At 39.9% G+C, this 25,469-nt stretch overlaps 2 protein-coding genes across 6 annotated transcripts in view; both read left to right on the top strand.

Annotated features, from left to right (window-relative positions):
- Positions 1-1,460: 1,460 nt before the first annotated feature.
- dop1b (DOP1 leucine zipper like protein B) lies at positions 1,461-19,510 on the top strand. 5 transcript variants are annotated; one of them, XM_025064126.1, is made up of 39 exons: positions 1,461-1,538; positions 1,634-1,698; positions 5,049-5,224; positions 5,960-6,141; positions 6,231-6,401; positions 6,478-6,667; positions 6,750-6,848; positions 6,962-7,121; positions 7,212-7,321; positions 7,807-7,918; positions 8,028-8,148; positions 8,229-8,348; positions 8,536-8,644; positions 9,032-9,262; positions 9,343-9,635; positions 9,836-10,239; positions 10,334-10,605; positions 10,683-10,835; positions 10,948-11,048; positions 11,184-11,374; positions 11,468-13,073; positions 13,168-13,267; positions 13,349-13,540; positions 13,771-13,893; positions 14,048-14,182; positions 14,288-14,343; positions 14,619-14,723; positions 14,815-14,881; positions 15,062-15,230; positions 15,412-15,491; positions 15,569-15,678; positions 15,768-15,917; positions 16,181-16,242; positions 16,378-16,506; positions 16,588-16,724; positions 17,268-17,323; positions 17,416-17,559; positions 17,679-17,811; positions 18,372-19,510. In XM_025064126.1, exons 3-39 carry the CDS (start codon positions 5,087-5,089, stop codon positions 18,627-18,629), a joined length of 6,969 nt encoding a protein of 2,322 aa, XP_024919894.1. In that variant the 5' UTR covers positions 1,461-1,538; positions 1,634-1,698; positions 5,049-5,086; the 3' UTR covers positions 18,630-19,510. The 5 variants fall into 5 exon arrangements, with proteins under 5 accessions (XP_024919894.1, XP_024919895.1, XP_008326823.1 ...); XM_025064127.1 differs by lacking the exon at positions 1,461-1,538 and having other exon boundaries at positions 1,546-1,698; positions 11,468-12,784; positions 12,881-13,073; XM_008328601.3 differs by lacking the exon at positions 1,461-1,538 and having other exon boundaries at positions 1,546-1,698.
- A 607-nt stretch (positions 19,511-20,117) lies between these two features.
- morc3a (MORC family CW-type zinc finger 3a) overlaps positions 20,118-25,469 on the top strand; it is a 9,890-nt gene continuing 4,538 nt past the window's right edge. The window contains exons 1-12 of the mRNA XM_025063718.1: positions 20,118-20,227; positions 20,611-20,683; positions 21,715-21,847; positions 21,979-22,208; positions 22,445-22,601; positions 23,080-23,227; positions 23,639-23,767; positions 23,856-23,978; positions 24,053-24,150; positions 24,230-24,337; positions 24,439-24,564; positions 25,311-25,383. Coding sequence (XP_024919486.1) covers positions 20,171-20,227; positions 20,611-20,683; positions 21,715-21,847; positions 21,979-22,208; positions 22,445-22,601; positions 23,080-23,227; positions 23,639-23,767; positions 23,856-23,978; positions 24,053-24,150; positions 24,230-24,337; positions 24,439-24,564; positions 25,311-25,383 — 1,455 coding nt within the window. The 5' untranslated portion in view covers positions 20,118-20,170. The remainder of the gene's footprint in view (positions 20,228-20,610; positions 20,684-21,714; positions 21,848-21,978; positions 22,209-22,444; positions 22,602-23,079; positions 23,228-23,638; positions 23,768-23,855; positions 23,979-24,052; positions 24,151-24,229; positions 24,338-24,438; positions 24,565-25,310; positions 25,384-25,469) is intronic.

Here is a 25,469-nt window from a genome sequence, read left to right on the forward strand (position 1 = left end):
AACTAGGCTCTGGGTCCAAATCTCCATGGATGACATGCCTTTAGCCGGACCAAACTTAACCTCTGCTTCAAATCCTATGGTGGAGAGTGGTATAAAAATATCACTACAACTGATGCAGTAAATCCTGTGGGAACGTCCAAAAGTTCCAAGACTAAACAAGGTTCCGTTGAAACTGGTGAAAAGATTCAATGCAAACAAACAAAAAACAACTGAACTTGTTATAATAAATGTTCATTAGTGTGATGTAAAACAAACACCTTTGTGGCCATATCAATATATACGCGTAGTCATACAAGTTTCAAATAAATGTTACTAAAATCTAAAAAAAAAAAAAAAAACGTTTTTAATAAGGCGCTCCCTCTACAGACACAACGATGTATGTACAACAGATACAACTCCGAAGTAACCGCTGTGGAGACAGTGATTAGATTAATTCGCATCATGCGAGTTAGTCTACGCAGGGTTTCTCAAAGTGTGGTGCAGACACCCTTGGGGATGGTCATGAAAAAGGTGATAGCGGTTTGGTGTGTGGGGTATCCACAGCATAAAGACGTAAATAAACATTTCCTTTGTAGAAATTATTGAATTAAAACATTTGTAATTCATAAATACATACAGGCGATATGTGTGTGCTTATTTGAGCATAATTTAACATAAGAAGGCTTGTTGCGTTTTTTGTTTGTTTTGCTTTGATTGTTGTTTTTTTTTGGGGGGGGGGGGGTTTACAGTCATTTTTGGATGCTTTTCTTTATATCTGCAAATAAATCCACGAAATCAACAAGAATGTGCACGAGTTCCTGTTTAATTCAAACAATTTTGAAACATCCGCTCCTTGTTCAATGCAGGAAGTAACATTTACCACTAGGTAGAGCCAGATAGCCTTTTAGTACCTATAGTACCGTGTGTTTGTCCGTGTTTTTTTCTCCAGGCACTTGCGCAGTACAAAATCATCCAGCTTGGGGGTCACGTTTATTGGACACCTCCGCCACAATAGTGACTCATTGGATCGTTTCCCAGTGTTCTCTACGGTCGTGACAAATATTAAATATACTTCTGCTGGACATATTTAAATGAACATTAAAGCAAATATTAGCCACTATATTGGGATATACTTGTGTATAATTTACTCCTTAATGTTTCTTATTGCAAGATCTGTATTATGTGTGTGTTTGCATGTGTGTATGTATGTATGTATTGACGGATAGATAGATAGATGGATGAAGTCAGAGGCTTGTAAACACCGCACATCCTGGACTGTACCAACGCTGGAGGGTCGCGTTTTCGCAACCTAGCTGGCATTCGAAATTTAGAACGGCGAGAGAAAACTGGTTTCTTTTGGCCCCGAGGCAGAAACTTGGTTCGTGTGTTTATTCTGTTTTTAAATGTCAGTTTAAAGACAAACAGCGCATTTGCCGTTCACTTCGCCCCCGACCACACCCTCTTCCCTGCGTGGAAGTGAACCGTGCTTCTGCGCAGTACAGGCTCTGAATCAGCTGAGTGTTTTGATCCAGCCCGGTTGGTTCTGCCTGGGGATGAAGGTAGCTGACAAATACACCCACACTCACACACATCCTGGGGACATATTTCAGGCTGTACGCCCACTTTCTCTCATCAAACCCTTCGGTTTTTGCAGTATGCACCAAGAGAACCTGGGGAGAGTTTACCCCGGATGCTAAGTCTGCCTTCATTCCGGGTCTGGTGAGTCGTTGTTTGTCCAGATGGTACATTTTGTTTCGTGAGGACCAGATATTGTGACACTGAAACTGTTTCACGAAAATGTCGTTTAAATATCCGTACAGTCGGTCTTTGGTTATTGTCTTGCCAGCTGTCGCTATATTTATGCTATTAGAGACGCTATTGAATAAGAGTTTAAGCTGATATTGTTGAAATATTACTCACAGTAAAATTATTTTTACGTCATCGAGGCGGCGTTAACATTCACGTCGCAGTTTTCTATATATATTTTTTTCGTTTTAATAATTTACTGAAAATGTATAGAAACCTCAGGCTCAGGACCAAGCCACGTCTCGCGTCAATGGTGCGTCAATTATAAGTTAAGCTTTATTGTTTTTGTTTTTTTTTGTTATAATATATATATACATATGTGTATACATATAATTTAAACACACAGCACAATCTATGAAAAAATGTTAATTCGGGTTAAAAATAAAGTTTTACTTTGTGTAGCAAATAATAACATGAAAATGAAATGTTTTGTTTACATAGATTAACGTCCCCCTCCCTGTAGGAGGTGCTAACAACGCAACTACAAGGCGTGTAAAAAAATTATAGGTCTTTTTTTTTTCTTTTTCTTTTTTTTATTATAGAAAACTCGTGATTACCACCTGGATATAGAACATGTACATCAGATGGTCAGGTCACCAGTCGACATCCTGCCATATAAAATATGGCTGCCAAGCTAAACTTAACATAGAGGTTCAGTAATCAGTGTTGCTGTACACTTTAAACAATGATGAGCTCAAATATAAACATTGGGCCTCTTTTTGAAACAAACGACCAATATTAAATCAAACTCAGTTGGGGTCTGGAGTAAGGGAAGAAGGTGTAATTGAACCTATAGTCACTGCAGGACATGGTGTTTCCCTCAGTGGATGTTGAGCCATGTAGTTTAAGCAATGATTATAGGATGTTACTTTTTCAAATATGGTTCTTCAAAATACCAGGTTAGGGCCAGTTAAAGACCGTTCACACTGCAGCTACTTATTAAATGGATACATTTGGTGCTCAGGGTAGTTTGGTTTGTCCTTGTTTGTTTTCCCAGCTGAAAAAAAACACAAGAATGGCTGCTCCACAGCCTGTAGGAATGTGTGCAGTACAGTTTTGGATATTTAAAGGAATAAAAGACGAAAAAATGAAACCACCTCAGGACACTGAATGTAGCTGAACGCTGTCACCTTAAGGCCTGTTGTAGTGGTGGTGTCAGTCAGGTGACACAGTGCATAGTGGGGCATGGTGTGTTTCACTGTGTCCACCCTCAAAGCACACACTTCTCAGCTCGACAGCAGCCTGAAACAGATGCATGGTGTTATCACACCTGCATTTTGCTGATACATACAGTAGGGGAAGTGAGATGAGTTAGATCTGCTTTGTGAACAGCCTTTTGATTGTGAGGCAGTTTAAGAATATAAAATGAAAAGAAGTCACGTCTTGAAAATATCCATTATCGTTTCGTACAGTTAAAATAAATTCTTAATCAGGCAAGGTGAATTCCTAGAAAATAAAGAGCCCAAGTTTCAGTTGGGCTCTTCTGTCAAGCTAATTATTGACTATGTTTATATATTTAATCATGATGATGTAATTATTTATGCTGCTGTACAATTCGTATTCCTGGAAGTTTTGGAATTTGCTGGGAAAATTCTCCAAGGTTTACTTTTTCTTGTGCATAGTTTGAAATGGTCCGTTTTGTTCCTTAGACATTTTTAAAATTTCACTTTGTCATAGACAGCATCGATTTCTTGCTGGTCACCTTTTAAAAGAAGAGACACATCACAGCTCCCCTGCAATATAATAACTGCATTTGTTTTAACCACAAAGTCCTTAAAAAAACACATAATTCAGAATTAAAACCTTAGGTTGTTTAAGAAGATTTTCACTAACAAACCTTACTCTTTACTGTGTGTGAAACACAACAAGTAGAATGGCAAAACTACAAATTTAGGAAGTTCCTCTGTCAGCAAAATAATGACCTTTGATCACAAGGCAGATGTGGCTCACCACAATGAGCAAGTGTTGTAAAAGAAATGTCTACTATTAAAAAAAAGAGAATTTAGGTCCGTCATCATCTACAGTTCATAATATTTTAAAGAATTAAAAAGCCCAAGGCCAGAAAACAGTGCTAACGGTCTTCAACCTTTTAGTCCTTTTTAGTCATGTGACATTAGAAACTACTATCATCAGTGATGGTGTTGCTATGTAGCAATGACATGGAAAATCTTCACACAGTAAATGCAAGAGTGTCGTATTTGGTAGAGCAAATCAAAATGATTGATATTGATATTTTTACACAGTAAATAATACAGTAATAAAAGTGAATGAAACATTATTAAGAGGAGAGTCAGGCAACGGTGACCACAGACTGTGAAGCAGTGAGGATGTATAGGAAGGATTAATTAGTTAGACTTTACTTAAATTCTAAAGTCTAGGCTGCCAGTCTCATCGGTAGACCTGGACTGGTGTTGTGCTGTTTCTTCACTTCACTGAGTAAATTGGATAATTTATTGTTTATTGTTGTTCTGTTGCTGCTTTATTATTTTTCATTTTTAAAAGAATGAAAATGTGATGCTGTCCCAATATCATATATTTGCTGCTCCCTATATTTATGTTGATTTTCAAATTAAGCACAGTTGCTTTTTTTCCTGTTGTTTTCAAAGTACCGTGCCTGTCTTTCGTAACCCAAGAAATTTTGATATGTGCAAGCCTAATGAAGAAAAAGGACCTAAGATTCTAGACACACTGATCAAATAATCAGTAACAAAAAGCTGTTTGTAACAAGGAATCGGCAGAAACAACTTTTGAAGTGCTTATTTAGTTTCATGCAATGGCGCACATCATGTGTAGTCTGATGTTCCAGGCATTTATAAAGTTACTCTCAGTCACCCTGAGCATGTGTTTCTGTGCTCATCTCTGGTAATAAAGCTCTTCTCAGCTCATCTACAGAGAGCCCAGATGTCCATGTTTCCCTAATCCTGTCTTCGTAGTCTCCACCCACTGCCTTGTTCCAGATATGTCAAGATTAGTCCATGTGCAGACACAGATATAACTTGGAGCAGTTGTATCCTTCCATTCGTTAGCTCTTATTTGGAAAAGCCACTTAATTTGTTTTGAAAGAATTTAGAGGAAGTCAGAAAAAATTCATCGTCTTGTGAATAAGGACCTTGTGTGTCCGTGAAATCCGTACATTGGCTAATTTTATTTTCCAAAAACAAGACACAGACTTAGAAACAGAGAGTATCAGAAAATATACTGATTTTTTGTGGTTTTTCAATTTTTGTTGACAACCAATTTTGTTTTTAATATCCCACCTGCAGAATATTTGAGGAATATGCTGGTATCAGTCTGATACATCATGGATCCTGAAGAGCTAGAACTGCAGAATGACTACCGTTACCGTAGCTATGCATCTGTCATTGAGAAAGCTCTGCGGAACTTTGAGTCTTCGAGTGAGTGGGCAGATCTCATCTCATCCCTGGGGAAGCTCAACAAGGTATGGTTTGATGCACACACCACGACAGATCGAATGTGTCTGCTTTTTCCCCTCTGAACCTGTCATGTGTTTAAATATTTGTCATCTCTCAGGTGCTAAACTGGAACTTACATTTCTTTTTTGTTGTTTTAAATGTTTTTTCTGTTGTTTATTCAGGAAGCCGGTTGACGTAACGTGTTTGCTGTAATAATAATAATGTGCTAATCAACTTTGGATATGAGTTCAGCATGAGTGAAGATCATAGTGGTAAAACAAAATAATGATAAACAAGGGATGTGGTTTATTGCAATGTCCACCTTTCTCAATAGTAAAACGTTATGTAAAACACTGGATTTTCCTTGAACAAAGGAAATGTAATGAAATTTGTAGCAGTTTCTCCCCTGCTGGGCTGTTAGAGTTAATATTGACTGACATTTATTTGCCTTGCTGAATTGCCTTTGTGCACCAACAGGGAGGCTGTCTCCTCTTTGGGTAATGGAAACTTGAAACTTTGAACTCTGAACCTTTCAGAAATGATTTACTTACCTGTGTAAAAATGACGCTCATTTTATATAAAGGCAACAGAACTAATTTAACACTTCAGTCATTAAACTGTCAAAGCAGATAAAACAATAATACATTTAACTACTTTTCTGCTCGAATGTGAATTTCTCTCTGTGTTTAATGTGCATTTCTTTACCAGCGAATCAGGTTTCTATCCTCTCACACTCTGCTTTGCTTTTATCTTGATTGTAGGCCCTGCAGAGCAACCTCCGTTACTCTCTCTTACCCAAAAGGCTGATCATAGGGAAGCGTCTGGCTCAGTGTCTTCACCCAGCACTGCCCAGTGGGGTGCATCTCAAAGCTCTTGAGACCTACGAGGTCATCTTCAAAATAATTGGAACAAAATGGCTGGCCAAAGATCTTTTTATCTACAGGTAAATGAAGTTCCCGTAATATTTTACTGCTCTTACAAAACTGGACGACTTACAGTACTGTAACAGGTACATGTCTCTATGATCCACAGCTCCGGGTTATTCCCACTGCTGGGCCAGTCTTCAATGGCAGTGAAGCCTGTGCTGCTGACTCTATATGAGCGTTACTTTCTGCCACTGCAGAGGGCTTTGCTGCCCAGTCTTCAGGCTTTCATAACAGGCCTTCTGCCAGGCCTTGAAGAAGGACTGGAGGTCTATGACCGGTATGTGACAGGGACCGGATGCCGACAGTCAAAACCAGAACAAATGTTTTACTGTTCTCTCTGTGTTTATGTTCAGGACTGAGGCATTACTAGTGAAGCTGTCGCTGCTGGTGGGTCAGCAGGTTTTCTATGGCGGCCTGTGGGGCAGCATGGTGGTCAGTGCTGCTGTGAGGCTCCCGGCTTCCATATTTATAGTCACACATTTTGACAGGACGATGTCCCTGCAGGAGCAGAAGCACGTGATCGGCTACAACAGCCGCCTAGTGGTGAGTGTGCTAAGAATTGTAACAAGAGCAGTGTTGAGAGTCTATATTCAATAACCTGAACACCTGTACTTTACCTTTACAGTTAAAGGCAGTGTGTCTTTCTCTACAAGACTCAAACATCCTGGTGCAGAGGAACATGCTTGAAATTCTACTCTACTTCTTCCCTTTTGCCACTTGTTTGGTAGGTTAACATGAAAGAACTCCAAATGAACCCAAGTATACTCACTCTTTTATTGTTTTTTTAATCAAACCTTTGTCAAACCTGCTAAGTTTTTCTATCTCTTGTCATAATAGTCTTGTTCTTCACTTATTGTTAACGTTGTGTTGAAGAACCCAGCAGAGGCCTGCATTGCGCTGAGTGTGGACGACCTGATTGATGTCGTATCTGCCGCCACACTCACGCTGCTCCGCAGAGACATGTCCCTCAACAGACGACTGTACGCCTGGCTCCTAGGTGCTCGCCTGTCGCCTTTTACATTATTCCTCAGTCTCATTCTGTAGCTCACTTTTAAGGTTGGTTGTTGTGTGCTTGTGTTGTGTTCAGGCACAGACATAAAAGGGGAAATGGTGGCTCCGCACCCAACGCTCAGCACCTCCGTAGAAGAACACATGTCCTACTACTTTAGCACCTACACCAGAGACTACCTCATACAGGTAGCTCACTCACTAGTAGCACACAGACCCACTTCATAGTGTGTATATGTTCATGGGACTCCTTGTCAGGATTGTGCAGCTACTTTTACACAGACTCACAATTAACACATTCTGCTGTTTTAACATAAGATATCAGACCCAGTATTAACTTTTCCATTAATCCTTGGCTGTCCAAACCTGTTGATGTTTACTGCTGGGTCTCCTTGGACTAGTTTTAATATAAACATTATACTCCAGTTTACAGTTTTAGAGATGCTATGACCCAGTTGTCCAGCCTTTATAATTTGGCCCTCCTCAAACACGCTATAAAACAAGTGTTTGCCATTATCCTTCATCAGTAAAATATCCATTGCTTCCTAACCTAATCTAAGCCACTGACAGGTCCCATGATACAGTCATTACCAGTCCTATTTATCTTACCTGTCAATATGCCAAGTCTATGTTACATGTTTCTTTTTTAAATTTCCTCTTGTCTATGACCTCAGGCTCTGATTAACATCCTCAAACAGAAGGATATGGATAACAAACCTGAGAATGTGAGTGGATACCTCAGACCCTTCAGGATTATCATCAGCCTGTTGGACAAACCAGAAATTGGTAACCAGCACTGAAACAAATCCAGGACACACTCAAAGTGTTCAATTATTAATTATTGATGCACTCGTTTTGTCTGCAATGTTACTTGAATTCCGATGTTTCTGTTAAGGTCCTGCTGTGTTGAGTAGTGTGTTACTGGAAGTCGTGCGAGCCTTTTACCGCTACTGCCGAGGGATGGTGGGTGAGGACGTTATCACCAGTTCAGGGCTCTCAGGCAATCTTCTTGCCAGGTGAGAACCAATGCTATTTGTATTTCACTGTAATTTATCAAAATAGCAACTTCAAATTTTTGTGTTTTCTTCTTCAACAGTAAGATAAAAGAGAATAAAAATGCATCAGAGATCATAAAGACAGTGAACATGCTGGTGAGCTCCATGAACAGTGAATATCTGTGGGAGTACATGACGCGACGCTTTTGCACTTCTCTCAGGTACTGCAGTAGTAGACCTTTGAGTTTCTGATGTAAAATCTATAAACTTTATTGAACAATGAAATGCTCTAGAGGGCGAAAGGCAGAAGACAACAATGTCTGTAATGTCCCTGTTTGTTTTTAAATGACAACTCAACATCACTAAAAAAGTCATGTATTTTTCAATTAACATTTTTTGTTTCTGTAGTGACAACGACGACCCACCGATTCCTCCTCAGCAGGACCGCAGTCATCCAGCTCCTTCTGTCCCAGAAATGTCCAGTTTAATTATTTTCCTCCTGGATGTTCTTCCTCTGGTAAACAAAGCAAACACGCATACACATGCACCCCTGTTGTTCTCTAAACTGCCAAATAAACCAAGTGAAGCAAAAGTGCATTGTAACTCCCTCAAGACTAATTATGCAGGTTTTTCTTTTTTATTTCGTGTCTCCTTTAATACAACAGACACTAAACACCAGCAGCTTCAGACCAGCATCATGGTCGAAAACCACTTACAGCTGTGTAAATGACAGTTAAACACATGTATATGAATACATGTATAAAAATCACATTCCTTTTTTGACTTGGTATTTGGAAACTTGGTCAACAGTGCAAAGACTTTTATTACAGTATTTAGAACAACAAAGACATTGAAATTAATGTTTACAGGCCCATATAAGTCCATTTTATTTTTTCATCACCAGGAGCTTCACAATGACATCCAGTCACAGTTCCTCCCTGAGATGCTGGGCATCATGCTACAAACCTTGCACAGCCACCTGGACTCGATTAGCTTGGAGGATGTCACCCAAAGCCTGCGTGCCTGTTTTAAGGTCCTCAGTAAGATACAAATGCCTGTGGCATACATGGACATAGAAGTAGGGCCGTACACGGAGGACATGGAGACACATACATCAGAGGACGACAGCACACAGGTTAAACTGACTAAAACAGTTAATAGAGTTGTTTTGTAGGTGTGACTACGCCTTGTTATTAAAATTGCAACTTGATCTAGGAGGGGGATAAAGATGGCAGCATGGAGCAGGTTAATGGACACCCTGAAGAAGAAGAGCTGAATGCACAAGGAGGAGATGATGCAGAGACCACAAATGGTGCTTATCACACAATCAGATCTGAAGACAGCGGCTTAGGGGTCAGCGCTTCGCCGTCAGAACAGCAGTTCCCACCAGGAATGGGAACCAAGAGAAACGGAATTTGCAAGGACATTGAGGGAGTGTGGAAGCGAGGCGGCAGTGTGGACAAAATGACTCAGTGTCTGCAGGAAATACTGTCCTTCATAACCACAAGGTGACCTATTGAATGTTGGACAAATTTGTTGCCATAGAAGTAGGGCTTGTCATACCATATGTACTGAGTCGTTAAACTGTGAAGATGCATTAGCATATTCAGCACTGAAGCTTGTTTTCAATCTGTCCATCCCTTATAATAATATGACCCATGAATGTTTATAGAAAATGTACCCCATTAAGTACTACTACATTTTCCAGATACTTGCTGGTGGAGGTGGAAGATGTGAGCAGACCTGAGGAAGTACTTCAGCCCAGTGTCACTCCTGCCTCTCTGGATCAAAAGAATCTGCTGCCAGGCATAGGAGGACGGGAAATTAAAGACAAGCTAACTGAACTGTTCAACCCAAACAAAATGAAACTTCGCTCCACATCGGACTCTGAGTGCTCAACGTTGACTGTCGAAAAAAAGAAAGAACAGAGGTATATGAGGTGTGTGGACTGGTCAGCTGGCTTCATGCCACGGAGCAGGACGGAGATCTCTGAGGACTGTCGACAGGCCTTCACAGCTACCTGCCACCTGCTGCTAGAGAGTGCTACCTTCCCTGTCTACCTAAGTGAAGAGGAGACTGTGGCCCTTCATACAGACATGTTTGACCAACCAGGTCAGCTGACAGATAGAGCACTGCGACAATTTTATTTTCCCTTTTCAAACATGCTGTGATGTAAAAAGAAATAATGATCTTTTATTGACCTCAGGTGTTGAAGTGGGCAGTCTACCAGTGTGGCTGAAGTCTGTGATGACTCTGTGCTGCCTTTCAAGAGACTACAACATCCAGCACACAACAGTGGCCTCCCTCTTGGAACTAATCAACCATTCCCAGTCTCTGGCTCTGGTCATTAAAGACAAGCACAGACGTTATCAAACCTGTGACTCCAACCCTCTGAGTGGACGGATGCAGATGGTCACTGTGCCCCCCATCTTCCCTTCTGTGCTGCAGGCTATCGAGGAGGGCACTGATTTCTATCAGGTATGATCCAGAATCTGAAAAAAAAACCCATCCGAACGATGTGATATTTTGTTGACAGTATTCTCGCTGTGATGCAGAGGCTGTCCCAGGTTTTGTGGAGTCAGCTGGACATGGACCGGAGAGAGCAGCACATTTCCTGTGTGGAGCTGTTTTACAGACTTCACTGTTTGGCCCCCACAGCCTCAATCTGTGAAGAAATCATCTGCCAGGCACTGTTGCACAAAGACAAGGTGTGTATGTCTGCAAAAACAACAGCACACACATCTCATTATGTAACTTAGCTGAGGCAGAAAAAAAGGCAAGGTGAGCAACAATAATTTCTTCTGTCTATGTCCATCCCAGAGCGTTAGGTTAGAAGCACTGCACCGATTTACGGTGCTATGGCACTTGACCAGAGAGATTCAGACCAACAGGACCATGTCTCTCAACCGTTCTTTCGACAGGTAAGTGGATAATAAAAAGTTGAAACCCAACTAGTGCACCTTAAATAGCTCTAAGTGGATAGTGCTGCGTGAATCATTGAAATTTGATAAACATTTCTTGCAAAACAGACATCTTCTGAACTCTCTTTTTCTCAGGTCCCTGTGTGTGGTGGTGGACAGTTTGAGCTGCACTGATGGGTCAATACGAGCTGCAACTCAGTGCTGGCTGGACAGAGCTCTGTCCCTCAACGATGTGATCCGAATCCTGGAACCTATTCTGTTGATGCTGCTTCACCCGTCCACTCAGCGCTCCTCCATTAACGTCATGAAGCAAAACCTCACAGCTGGTGGGTGTGCACTGAAGAAATATCCGGTTTAGTCAGGGTTTTTTTTCTTTTAGTCTGTATTTAAAGACAATGTGCTCTGTGCTGTTTTTAAAGGGAACCTCAAGATATTGAGCAACAGAAGTCGTAGCTCCACAAGAACGTCTGTCATGTCGGAGGACACCATGGCCACAGAGGTCACCACATTGAATCTCACCAACATTGTTGACCGGGAATCACTGTGGGCAGAGTTAGAAAGTGGTCCGGAGCTGACAAAACAACAGGGTTCTTTAGTGGTGTTAAGGAGTGAGAGTAATGAGTCTGTGGAGGAAGAGTATAAAGAAGAGATGGAGGAGGAAGAGGAGGAGGCTGAGAGTGAACACACCGAGTCACCTGACACAAGCGGCGCTCAGGTTTCCACAGAGAACTCCAGCTCTGGTTCTGCCTTGTATGGCAGCTCTGAGGAAGCAGGTATGGTCAATGGCCTGCAGAGGGTGGAGTCTGAGCACACACAGGCCTCTGATTCTCTGTCGAGTGAAGAAGAAGATGATTTGGAGCTGGAAGCCATGGCAAGGTCTCGTCTTTTAAAACAGGAGCGTGAGAAAAGAGAGGCCATTGACTCCTTGTTCCGTCACATGCTTCTGCATCCTGTGGCTGGTGGTTGGCGCTATCTCCTCCAAGGCCTGGCACTGTTAGACAGTTTGCTGAGGAGCAGTGCAGAGTGCCCTCTGGTGGAGGCCCTTTGCTCAACCTCTCTTGATACAAGCTCAGCTGCACATTTAAACCTGGTCTCCAACCTTTTACAGAGACACCAACAGGCTCAAGATGGTAAGGGCTTCTATGGTGGCCTTCTCTCCCCCTCCTCCGTCCCCTCCGTGCCACCATCCCTGTTAATGGAGCTGCTGGTGTCCTTGTGCCTCCGATTCCTGCGCTCTCATTACCCCTCTTACCTAAGCCTTGGACCTCTTGACCTGCAGGGCAACAGGGAGGTTCAGGTAAAAAGTGTGGAAGTTCTTACTCGAATGGTGAACCAGCTTGGATGCATGACACGTGGCCAGAGGGGTAATGGTGACACTGGTCTAGAGCCCATTCGCAGACTTCTTACCAGATGTAAGGTGCAGCAATATGCCTTGCTTTCACTTTCTGCATCTATGTACGTTTGCCAAAGGGGGACAGACAAGGGCTCTTCCAAAAATGTAGAACTGCTGGATGAACAGGGATGCCTATCGGAGGAGAGCCTGGTGAATCTGGGAACAGGAGCAGGGCAAGAACAGTATCCTTTACAAATGGAGTTACTGAAACTACTTCAGGCTCTCATCATCCTGGAGCACCATGTGGGACTGTGTGGACCTAGTTCAACAGCTGCTTCAGGTGGATCCTCCAGCCAATCGATGGAGCCCTGTGAATCCCCAATTACGAGCACCCCTCTTGCTCGTGAGTGGCAAACTGCTGTCATTTTCCAGCAGTCCATCAGGTCAGACCAGTACGTCCAAAGCCATCCCATCACAGCTCAAGGAATGTTTGTTTCAGCTGCAGCCATGGCTCTGCATCCCCAGTATGGCTATGCCATGCACCCCCACTGGGTGTCACTGCTGTGCTCCTCTTTGCCCTACCTGGGACGCTCATTAGGAATCATCGTGGCTCCTCTCATAAGTCAGATCTGCAGGAACTTGGACGAACTGGTGAAGCTCTATGACCATGATGGAGGAAAAACAAACCATAGGTAAGCAGTGTCTCATTTAAACATATATATTTCACCCAAAATAATTATTGTGAGGTAGAAAATAATTACAAATGAAATTATTTTATATGTTCAGCCTTAGCACTAGGCGGGAGAATATTGCTCCGGACTACCCTCTGACTCTGTTAGAAGGCCTGACCACCATAGCACACTTTTGTCTTTTAGACAGCAAGAAGGTGAGGAATAACACACACACACACAGACCTCCTCTGTCAGCATAAAATAAAGTTTAACAATGACTTTTCCCTGTTTGTCAGTCCCTGGTTGCCTGTGATCCCATGGACATCCGTAACGCACGCAGTGCTGTTATAGAGGCTCTACCACAAATGCTCACTAGTATGGTGTTAATGTGGGGCGTGGTCATGAGGGAGGAGATCCAGAGACGGGCGTCTGACTCCGGTCAGAGTAGCAGACACACTTCTACCTCTGTCTATTTTAAAAGCACTAAGGTTAGTGTTTAATGTGGTGATTCTCGATGTGTGTGGGAAACAGAGGGGTGGGGAGGGTGCGTTCTTGAATAGGAATAGCATTTTTGTATGAATAACAGTGTTTAGACAAAGTAGTTTAGTTTAGATTGTTTGATTTATATACAACCTTTCAACATTGTGAAACGCTGTACTTTGCTTCATTAAGGAAATTACATTAGTGTCAACTCACAATAAGTAATGTATCTGTATAGATCTTACGGCTGCGTATACTGGAGTTTCTGCTTCCTCTGACTGGCCAGTATGGATCTCAAATGATGGCTTCACTGGGAGTAGTGTGGAGCAGCAGGAAGAGCAAAAGGAGACATAAAAATCAGGTACGACTTGTTTTTGGCATGGTGAAAACAACTATAATTAAGTAGTAATTAAAATGAGCATATCATCAATAGATAAGATCCTAAGATCAAGTTCTCAGTCTTAGCTCACTGATAAAGAAATGACTTTGCTCTGTGTTTTAATCTCTTTTTCTAGGTTCTGCCTGTGGCCAGTGAGGCTCGTCTAACGATTGTGGACCTGGTGAAATCACTGAACACCTTGTCGACAGAGACCGTCTTACAGCTGGTCAAAGAAGTGGTAAAGAAACCACATCAGATCAAAGGAGAGCAGGTACACAGACAGACAAGCTCACATACTGTCATAATATAAACATTTGTTAACTCATTTTTACCAAGTAGTAACTTTAATGTTTGCTATTTCTTTTTTTTCCATTAGAAGTCAGCATTAGTGGATATCCCAATGCTCCAGTTCAGCTATGCTTACATTCAAAGGTATGTGGGAATATTCACTGCCATGAGTCTCAGGCTCAAGTTATACATTTGTGTATTTTTCTTTATATTTTTCCATTTGAATAATTCCATTACTTGGATTAGTCATAAAATAAAAAACAGGTGTGAACACATACATCTACCTGCTTATTTGTTCCAGCAGTATAAAGAAAAGAGGAATGATGAGTCATCTGAGTTCATCATGATTAATCATAATTAAACTGTTACTGTTTGACAGCCCTAGTTAATAATAATATTTCCGGTCTCTGTGTGTGTAGTATTCCAGCTCAGGCTCTGCAGGACAATGTTGCTCCGCTTCTCAGTTTGTTACGGGAGTCAGTTCAGCTGAACCTCGCCCCACCTGGGTACTTCTTACTGCTCGGGTCAGTTTTTACCCATTCAGTGCATATTTTCATGATTTTTTTTTTTTTTTTGAAGAATGTTTGATATTCATTATTGCTCTGTCTTTTACAGAATCCTCAACGACTTTGTTAATAGGATCCCTAATCTGGATAATAAGAAGTACTCTAGAGACCTACAGGTATAGTCTATACTGAAAAGCATGTAAAACAATGGCTAGTCAAAATACATAGTCAATATAACTAATATATTAGCAGTAAAAAAAATAATAATGTATATGTTTCTATAATCAGAAAAGCAGTTGAAAATATATATATAGTTTCAGAAATTGAATGTAAATCTGGTCATTAATACTGTGCAGGAAGTGACCCAGCGCATACTAGAGGCGATAGGTGGAATTGCAGGATCATCTCTAGAGCAGACCAGTTGGCTCAGCCGCAGCCTTGAGGTCAAGGTTCAGCCACAGGTTTGTCCTGAGGCAGAGGAACCAGAGGAACCAGAGGACACAGATGTGGATGGTGAAAATGGCGGTGAGTTTTACAGTAAACCTGCCAGAATAAAAGTCAAGGCAACAGCCTACAGAGATGAAATATTAAACATTCCTAATCCCAAGATTCCCTTTAGTGCAGCTGTCAGAGGAAAAAAACAAGGTACATTGAGATTTTTGTTACACTCATATGTTCATATTTGTTTCCTATATATCTCCTTCAGATTTGGCCCAGACAAGCACCATGGTTTCCTCCTCAGCTCCCTCAGTTTACAGCGTACAAGCCCTTGTTCTTCTGGCCGAGGTAAAAGTCAGGAACAATACGAAACTGACTGCGGGTTGGTGTGTTTTGTGTGTTTAACCAGCTGTTTCCCCATGCAGATGTTGGCACCACTCTTGGACATGGTGTACCGCAGCGATGAGAAAGAGAAGGCTGTTCCACTCATTTCACGTCTCCTGTACTATGTTTTCCCATACCTGAAGAACCACAGGTAGTCATGTCACTCTTGTTTTACAGCATGGATTTGAGTTTGGCGACTCTGCAATCATCTTTGGTGGAAATTGTCTTTCTTTCATACAGTGCCTACAACATGCCCAGCTTTGAGGCTGGAGCTCAGCTGCTGAGCAGTCTGAGTGGGTACGCCTACACAAAAAGATCCTGGAAGAAGGAAGTCTTTGAGCTTTTCATGGACCCACTTTTCTTCACCATGGACCCCTCGTGTGCACTCAGGTAAATTTCAAATAATTTAAATCTCTTCTGCAACCGCTGGGTTCAAGTGTCTGTCAGGTGGTTTTGAAGATTTCCTTTTGTTTTTCCCCTCTTTTCTTTATTCCTTTTCACCTTTGTGAATCATATAAAGAACATTTGAAAATATTGTTTCATTCAGTCTAGCAGATGTAGGAGTTAATGCAACCTCCAAGCATGCAAATATAAGAGTATGAATAGATTTAAATAAATTAATTTAAATGTCTAATGTTTCCGTTGTTTTACAGTTGGAAATCCATCATTGATCATCTGTTGACTCATGAGAAGACAATGTTTAAAGACCTCATGAGTAAGTTCTGCCTCTGAGACAGTGGTTCATTTGGGCATTGCTTATGATGCAGTCCTGTGGGAGTTTTGTGCAGTGTGTTACAGATGTTTTTTGTAATGTTGTGATGTAACAAATCTCATAATATTTGTATTAAAGGTATGCAGAGTGGCTCATTGAAACTGTTTTCCAATGTGGACCAGAAACCAATGCTGCTAAAACGCCAGGCATTTGCCATGTTCAGCGGAGAGCTGGACCAGTATCACCTCTACCTGCCCCTCATTCAGGGTTTGTTACTACTGGGTATTCGTTCTGTGTAGATTTGACTTTGTTCTGCAGCAGATGTTAACAATCACTTCTTTCTTTCAGAGCGTCTCAGTGAGGCTCTTAAAATGAATCCCAGTCCCGCTGTTTTAGCTCAGATGTTTTTGATGTTTCGTGTTCTCCTAATGCGGATTTCATCCCAGCACCTGACGTCTCTTTGGCCAATCATGGTCACAGAGCTGGTAAAATTTTGTCCATCTTTCATTCATTTTATACTTGGGGTTGTACAGACTAATGGACCAGTCGACTTCTTTATAACTTACAAAATGTCAATGAGTTACTGACCCCATTTTTTATGTGAAGAACTGGGGCAGGCAGAGAGGTGGAGCTCGTTGGTTTTCTATTGCTAAGTGCTCAGGTGTGGTAAACTTGTTATTCTAGGTGAGGCAGTCCAAATTAAGAACTTGGTTGATAGCCAGGGAGACACACTGAACAGGAATAAGGCCTTTTGTACACCTTTTCAACATGTTTCCACAGTTATCAAACCCAGCCCAGGTCAATGCTCTTGTGTATTACAGGCAAATTAGAATGTAAATATATAACTACTGTAGGCAAAGCAGGACTGTGAACCACATATACCAGCTTGGCCTGTATCAACAACTTCTTGACGTCGACTTGATCTGGGTGACATTAGTGTTGACTTTAAGAAAACCAGATGTAGTGCAACCCCTACTTCATATATTAGTTTAAAAGTGTCCATTTTAAAAACTTTTTTTTTATTGTAGATTAGAATATTTGCACGTCTAGAGAAAGCTCTGCAGGCAGAGAAAGACGTTTCAAAGTAAGGTCATTCTTTCACTTGATCTTTTTTGCCCAATGCCAATTTTTGGTGCTGCCTTTCAAAATATTTGTATGCATGTTTTACCTACGTAGACTAGCTAAAGTTGTACGTGGGGCCCTGGAACGAAATGGACCAGTAAATTTCTCTCAGGCGGAGTTGGACATGTACTTCTCAGCCTGCAAGTTCCTGGACACCTCACTGACATTTCCTCCAGAAAAGATCCCACTATTTCAGATGTAAGACTGTAATTTAAAACAAAATAACCTAAAAATGTATCTTGAATAAATATTGAGTCAATATTGGTTACATAAGTTGTTTCCTACATAAAGAGATTTTTTTTTTTTTTGGTATGCAGGTATCGCTGGGCATTTGTCCCAGAGGTGGATGTGCAGCGCTACAGCGGACCAGAGACGGCTCTGATGGAGGATGAGCAAGAGTGCATTCCTCATGTTGTCCGAGTATTGGAAGGGATACAGCAACGATATGATGTGAGAACGATGGACTTATTAACATGGGAAAAATATGAAGATAAACGTGTTTAAGTAAAAAGTAAAGTTTAGCTTAGCACTGAGTTGGTTGATTCTAATCATTGCTTTGCATCTTGGCGGTGGCTCATAGAACAAAAACATTTTAATCATTCCACAATCCTTTTGACAATTGTGTCAGTCAGCTCATTAGCCCTAGACGTATTCAAAGGTGCTCTGTTGAAAACTAAAACTTTTTGTGCACGGTGTGTCACTAACAACGTATGTACTAACTGTGTATCAGATTAACAGTAAGTGGCTTGACAGTGGAATTCGACATTTAGTGCACATCATTGTGCCCCTGTGTGTAAAATATTTAGATTAATATTGCAAATTAATTTTTAAAAAAGTAGGTATTTATTTTGACAGCCATAATATAAATAAAATAAAACAATACTTATGTATACATGCAGGGTGTGACCTTATTTTGATATAAACAATAATATAAGAACAAACTCGTAGAACTAGTCTGCTAAGTCTAACGTCCCTGATTCTAATCATGAAATTTTGACTTATTTTTACAGACACTGAACGGACTTTGTGAGGAGTCTTCCACAGAGCATTTGGAGTTCCCACTTCTGACCCAACATTCCCTGCGCTCCATCACCCAGCTCTTACCCTTTTTTCGCACGATTTGCTGCTCATTTCAGGGTCCTCCATCTAACAACCACGCTGTGACCACCTACGCTGTAGCAGACTACCCAGCTGCCAGTTCAGATACAGTCTTGAAGAAGCTGGAACATATTATTGAGGAAGAGTTCCTGGACTCAATGGAAAATTAAGCCAGAGTTAGGCCTTAAAATCTAAAAAACCATCAGACTTCCTTCAGCCATATGAGTTTAAATCCTACAAAAGGCACAAACAGCTAAAGTATATTGTTAAATTCAAAAGGGAAACTTTTTTCATGTTTTTAAAATTTCTTTTTCCATAATAATTCTTTTTAGTTGGTCTCACATTGCCATTGTTCTAGACATAATTTCTCTACCATTGTGAATTTACTGAACCTTTAGGACTTCTCTAATAATGTGACATGATGTAAATTTTAAAAGAAATGGTGTTGCTCTAGTTCTGAAGGTAGTTTGATTTCTCAACAGCAAAACATTTATACCTTGATCTTCTCACAATTTACGTGTAAATTGCACAATGCACGCACCTTGTACTAACACAGATCCAGTAACAATTTAGTTTGACACCAAATTGCAAATTCACTGTGTAGTGGTTTTTTGTTTTCGATTTGTTGAACTCTTCAATTATCAGCACTCCTACGTTACTTTCCTTCTGTACATGCCTGACTCAGAGAATGTGAAAAAATATCTTAAGTCTCCTGTTGAAGCTGTAATTTATAAATGTTTTAGGGACCTCACCTATGTGCAATTTTTATCAACACGTTACATAATGTGATTTGTGTTCATCTGTAAAACTGGAGTTACTCTGGATAACTGGTTTAGCTTTGTCATGTTTGGTACATGTTTGGTACATGCACATTATTGTCTGGTGTTAAAGGGACTTCTCATTTCACTTGTATTTGAATAATTATTTTTCAACCACCTGTTGTGTTTTCTTCCACAGTACCTGATATTTAAGTAATTTATTTTGGAATATATAAAAGAACCATGTTAACTATTGACCAAGAGGAAGCTTATTAAAATATATGTGAAACTTACTGGCTTTGCTGCTAATATTTCACTGTATGTGAGTGAGTGAGAAAGTAAATTAGTAAGAGGCACAAAAAGGGAAAATAGATGCAATTTTAACAGATGGGGCAGATTCTACTGTATTTAATATTTTGGTCTTCTCATAACACAATAAATCCATTCTGTTGCAAAAGTGAGCTCCAGAATATTAAATAAATAAATAATTACAATTACAGTTGCCCAAAATTCCACAATGCAGACAACTACTGGATAGACTGGCTGACTGGAATTAAGTAATTATAAATGTAAGGATGCTGGAGGTCTGATAATCTGTGTGCTCCGACTGCTGCAATCAATATTTATGAAAACAAAAGCCAAGTTATGATGCATTCGCGTACTACTTTTATTAACAAAAACGTACAAACATGAAACTCATGTCCTACGTATAACTTTACTGGTTGAAATGCTTTGCAATGCTTTGCATTTGCGCCGAAATGCAAAGCAGTTCCCTAACTCCACCATTTTTTTTTTTTTTTTTTTAAGTTTTAAAATGTATGTCTATTTTCTGTTTCGTTTCTGCAAAACAGTAATTTAATTCGTTAATTCGTTAGTTGTATCCTTCTACGTCATAGACATTACCCACAATTCCGCGGGTCTACAAAAGAAGCTCGTGCCTGCTTGCGTCTCTGATGTCAGATCCGCATAGAGCGATGGCAGATACAATTCGTGGTGTTCCTGTTAGTAAGGTGGGTCTTGTTAATTTACTTTCTCCGTTTTGTTACTTACTGTTTTCTGGAAACGTAACCGACTGAAGCACTCTGTTAAAAGTCTGTAACGTATTCACCGTTTTCGGATTACACAAAAGTACGATACTAACTGCAGAAAACGTTCTTTAAAATTGGTATTCGAGTGAATGTTATGGGTATTGCAGTTTACCCTGTTTTTCGAAAACGAAATATGTAGAATCTGGAATAAGTTGGAAAAATCGTTTGGAAAGTTATGAAGAATGACAATATGTCATTTTTTACGTTAAATTAATTAACTAAAATGTCAGAGTTTTTTAGGAATAATGACCTGATTTTTACCTCTTTTTTTGATTTGTATTTATTTATTTATTTTATAATTACAGCTTTGTCCGAAGTATCTTCATTCCAACTCTACCAGCCACACCTCACCATTCAGTGCTATAGCTGAGCTCATAGGTGAGTCAATATCAGTTTCATTTTTATTGAAGCCTGTCAATTCAGTGTGATTATGACCAAATATGTATTTAACATCAGGATTAAAGTTATTAAATACTAAAAATGTTTTTGTAAGTTAAATAAATTTGAGTTACACACTCAATGATTTTCAAAGAATACTATAGTGACTAAACTCAAGGGTTTTATCCTTAATTTCCCGAAGGAAACTCCCAAGTGGTTAATAAAGATATATCTATCTATCTATCTGTCAAACGAGCTGAAGCCTCTGACACAGTGACGGTACGCAGCGTAAATGTCTTGTTCTTTGTGAACCATCTCTAAAATAGTCAGCCTTTGCCAATGTCTTGATTTATTGACTGTGCGAGGCAGCGATTCACCTTTGGCTCAGCCGTGGAAAATACATAGCATACAGTGATCACTCTCCCATCTCCCCCGGTAGTTGCGTTCCAAGACCCATCGCGAAAAGGAAAATCCGAGAAATAGTAAACTATTTATATTAGTAGGAGCCGGCAAGGAGAAAGGAGAGTGAACAGAGGAGTGAATACTTGCCAAGAACGCCGGGCACAGCGCAGGAGCGCACATTATTGTATAGAAAAATAAAGGCTGTTACCTGTAATCGATGTCAGCGTCTTCGTTTGGGCTTCTTAACAGAAGGCTGAGAAGATGATCAGGGCCTTTATGAGGCATCCTCTGATATTAAATTACGGTCAACATTCACCAAACACAAGAGCACAAACTTTACAACAACGTACTATACGTGTAACGGTGCAGAGCAAAGTTAACGAGATGCTGAGAGAGTCTATGATGTATGAGCCAATCAGCGTGAGGAACACACTATAGTGTTCGATCTCCTCGAGGTAAATAAAGCTAACAGTACTATGTGTTTTCGTTTATTCTTTGCTATATTTTTACTGATTGTTTTGTTTAGGTTAGAAAATGTTTTTTGTTTTTTTTTAATCACGAAAATAATGAAAGTAATGAAAACTTTAAAAAATACTGTGTGCAGTTCAAGCTTTTCTCTCTTCCCCAAGACAATGCCTATGATCCAGACGTCAAGGCCAAACAGTTCTGGATTGATAAGACTGTGGTTAACGGACAAGAATGCCTCAGTTTCATGGACAATGGAAATGGACTTACCTTTGAAACTATGTACAAGATGCTCAGGTAAAGACAGTCTTGTATATGAATAAAGCAGCAGAAATTAGTGTGTTGAAGCATTTAACTATTAACTGTTGATAATTTGTTTGTTTTGATTCAAAATTAACTCGTATATACTTTTTAATCTCTTCGTTCAGCTTTGGGTACAGCGATAAGGTAGCTGGTCGTGGCCATGTACCGATAGGCACCTATGGCAACGGTTTCAAGTCTGGATCCATGCGTCTCGGCAAAGATGCCATTGTGTTTTCCAAGTCAAAGAGCACCTCCTGTGTTGGAATGCTATCTCAGACTTACCTGGAAAGCATTAAAGCAGATCAAATAATTACACCAATTGTCTGCTTTGAACAGATGGAGCCAAACAAATCCTATATCCTAACTCCTATTCCCTCGTTCACATCCTGCACTATAAAAGCAAATTAAATATTCATTTACTTACTTGATTTATTGACCTATTTGATTTACTCTGTAAACTGACACATTGCAAGTATGTTGTGATTTAAACAATGGATGCCTTTGTTGCTAAGTATTTTGTATGTTGGTTGATTTCACGTTTTTGTTTGTTGTTAGTGTTAGCACCCATTTTTCCTTTAACCACCCCTCTACTAGTTCCACATGAGGAGCACAAAGTCAGTCTACAGGACATCTTGATGTATTCTCCCTTCTCTACTCAGGAAGAGCTCCTCACTGAGCTTGGTCACATTTGTCCCCCCTGGTCTACAGAAAAATCGGGAACACGGATAATCATCTGGAATCTCCGCAGGTTTGTACATGTCTAATTTTAAAAGTGTTTGTTTTTTTAACCTTATATATTTTCAGTAGTGCTGAGTTTGGACCAAACATATCTTGGTATTTTTCCCAGTACTTATGAATACACGATAGATATACAGTATTGATATTTTCCCTTAAAAATAGTCACAAAAGATTGCCACATATAACAAATCACACATGAAGGATTTCACATGTAAATGAAAAATAAGCATTAATACCTTAACATGTATAAAGAAAAAGGGAAATTGCTTTAAAAATCTAACTTTGTTCAGAGTGCTTATTCCTTGTTTTTAAGTTACAATTAATAGACATGACTATTATTCGACTAATTATTTGTTTTGTTTTTTTTAATATATTTTTTACATTAGTACATACCAGTTTTCCGTAAAACTGGCTAACAGAAACAGGTATAACACCAGCAGTTTATTTCGAGACAATTAAAATATATCTTAATTTATTGTTTTTTTCAGAAGGACTTCTGGAGAATTAGAGTTGGATTTAGAGAGGGAGCGTTATGACATCAGACTTTCATCTGACGTCTATGAAGTGACAAGCGACACGCCTTCATCTTCACGTACAGTTTTGACACATGTCCCTGACAGTGTTTACTCACTGCGGGTAAAGAGCTGAACTTTCTCATGAAGTTTTTTTTTTTTTAAATCAAACACATCAAATGCTTCACTTTCTGACATGTGGCCTTTAAATACTGAGATAAACATACTTTTAGGAATTGTTAGACAGATAGTGAATGCTGTGTCAATAATGGCATGCATCCATAATATGCTGAAATACACCTAGTAAAACCTAAAAGATACAATATCATTTGTTCGTGGTTAAAAGGTTTTGTAAGGGCTGTAAAAAAATGTTTTCATATTTAGGAATGTTTAATCCACTATCACCCTTTGATTAATCGGATAGAATTTTTAATCATTTGACCAGCTTCTTTTATCATTATTTGTAATTATGTGTTATTTTTTAAAACATTGTTCCTTTTACCTTATTATTTCTTTTGTATTAAATGTTGTACAGGCATATTGCACTATTTTGTATCTGAAGCCACGGATGCAGATCATCATTCGTGGCCAAAATGTGAAATCTCAGTTGATTTCCAAGAGTCTTGCCCACAGAAGAAGGGACTCTTACAAGCCAAGTTGTTTGGTAATCTTACGTCAGCAGTTATTCAGTGATGTGCCTTTGTATTTGTTTTTCTAATCTAATAATGGGCTTTCCTAAAATGTTGTTTTAGAAGAACAAAGGCATTCCAATCACTTTTGGTTTCAACACTAAAAATAAAGACCAGTATGGCATCATGATGTACCATAGGAATCGTCTAATCAAAGCCTATGAACGCGTGGGCTGCCAGAATAAGGTAGGTTTCTGCATTAATTGCTTTTAAGCGAAAGCTCTTATATAATGTTTGTCCCTTGTACATCATTTTAACAGGCCAACGGACATGGAGTTGGGGTCATCGGTATAATAGAGTGTGACTATCTTGATCCTACCCACAATAAACAGAGCTTCAATGACACAGACAATTACAGGTGACAGGATCTCTCGTTCCATCTGACATTGACATTCTTGCAGATTGCACAAATCTAAAGAGCTTTGTTTTTGGTTTAGAAAAACCATGAACAATTTGGGGATAAAGTTGGAGGAGTACTGGAAGGAAATGCGCTACAGGAAAAACAAAGAGAATCCGAACAGCATCACCCCTCTGGAGGAAAACCTGTCCGTACATTTGCTGATCATTTACCCACATCCAAGACACATCAAAGCTGTATTTCATACCAAATCTGTTATCTTACATCCTATGTTGTGTTTGTCAAAAGGAAGCCAGATCAAAACTGGGTGCAGTGTGATACTTGTTTAAAATGGCGAAAACTGACTGATGGTATTGATGTCGACAAGCTACCAAAGAAGTGGTTCTGTCATATGAACCCTGATCCTCAGTTTAGGTAATAATAACAGCATTGCTAAATGTTTTTGCATTCAGCATATTTACTCTTTATATCTCTGCTTAAGAATATTCCAATTTTTGTTTTTTACTGCACACAAGAATTGAAGAAAAGTATTGTAGCTTTCAGGCCAGTTGGAGTGTGGGAATTCACAGACTCGACCTGTCGGATTCACATGAGCTGAATTTATATTCAATATGAGAAGTTCCTTTTTGATTGCAATGGTGACAGACAGGTTGAGCGATGAAGTTGGGCAGGAGGTGGCTGTTTACAGATGACATTGTCCCCTGTGGCTAGTGTAGGGGACAAAATAAGGGATGGAGGCTTAATTTGGTATGAATAGGAAACAAGGTCAGCAGGAGAGTGTACTCTGATTTGAGTTAATTAAAGCAAGGTGAGTAGAAAGCTGCATGGATTAGAGATACTAAAGGTGGGTGGGTTTAAATACTGGAGTTCTGCCTTCTAAGGTAATGAACAAAAGGGAGGAAGAAAAAGGTGAAGGTAGGGTGAAATAGATAGGGCTCAGAAGTGATTTATTGATTTATTTTAACAGCACAATAGCAACAAAGTTGATGTTGAAGGTTTTCCTTGAGTGAAGTCTTCCTGTTATTCCTGGCGTCTTCCTGCTATTCCCATATTTGCTTGCCCTTTTGTTGCCTGTTGTTCTGAGTTGGGCCTTACATATTATTTTGCCATATTTCTCCATCAAAAAATCAATCTCAGGCTTTCTTATTGTTCTCCTCCAGGAGCTGTGATGTAGAAGAGGAGCCACAGGATTCTGACAGTGACGAACCATACTGCAAGACCTACAAACTACAGTGAGTCACTGCTCGACATTGTTTGTTAGAATACTAAATAGTCTGTTTGACCAAAAACAAAAACTTATCGTTTGATTTCTGCATCAG

This window comes from Cynoglossus semilaevis, chromosome 16 (genome assembly GCF_000523025.1).
Source record: "Cynoglossus semilaevis isolate Cse_v1.0 chromosome 16, Cse_v1.0, whole genome shotgun sequence".
NCBI classification, from domain to species: Eukaryota; Metazoa; Chordata; class Actinopteri; order Pleuronectiformes; family Cynoglossidae; genus Cynoglossus; species Cynoglossus semilaevis.

Coding starts and splice junctions, on each gene's coding strand:
- dop1b (XM_025064126.1), top strand. CDS start 5,087: ATGGATCCTGAAGAGCTAGAACTGCAGAATGACTACCGTTACCGTAGC. Junction 6,142..6,230: donor AAAGATCTTTTTATCTACAG/GTAAATGAAGTT, acceptor TATGATCCACAG/CTCCGGGTTATTCCCACTGC. Junction 16,725..17,267: donor CAATCATGGTCACAGAGCTG/GTAAAATTTTGT, acceptor TTTTTATTGTAG/ATTAGAATATTTGCACGTCT.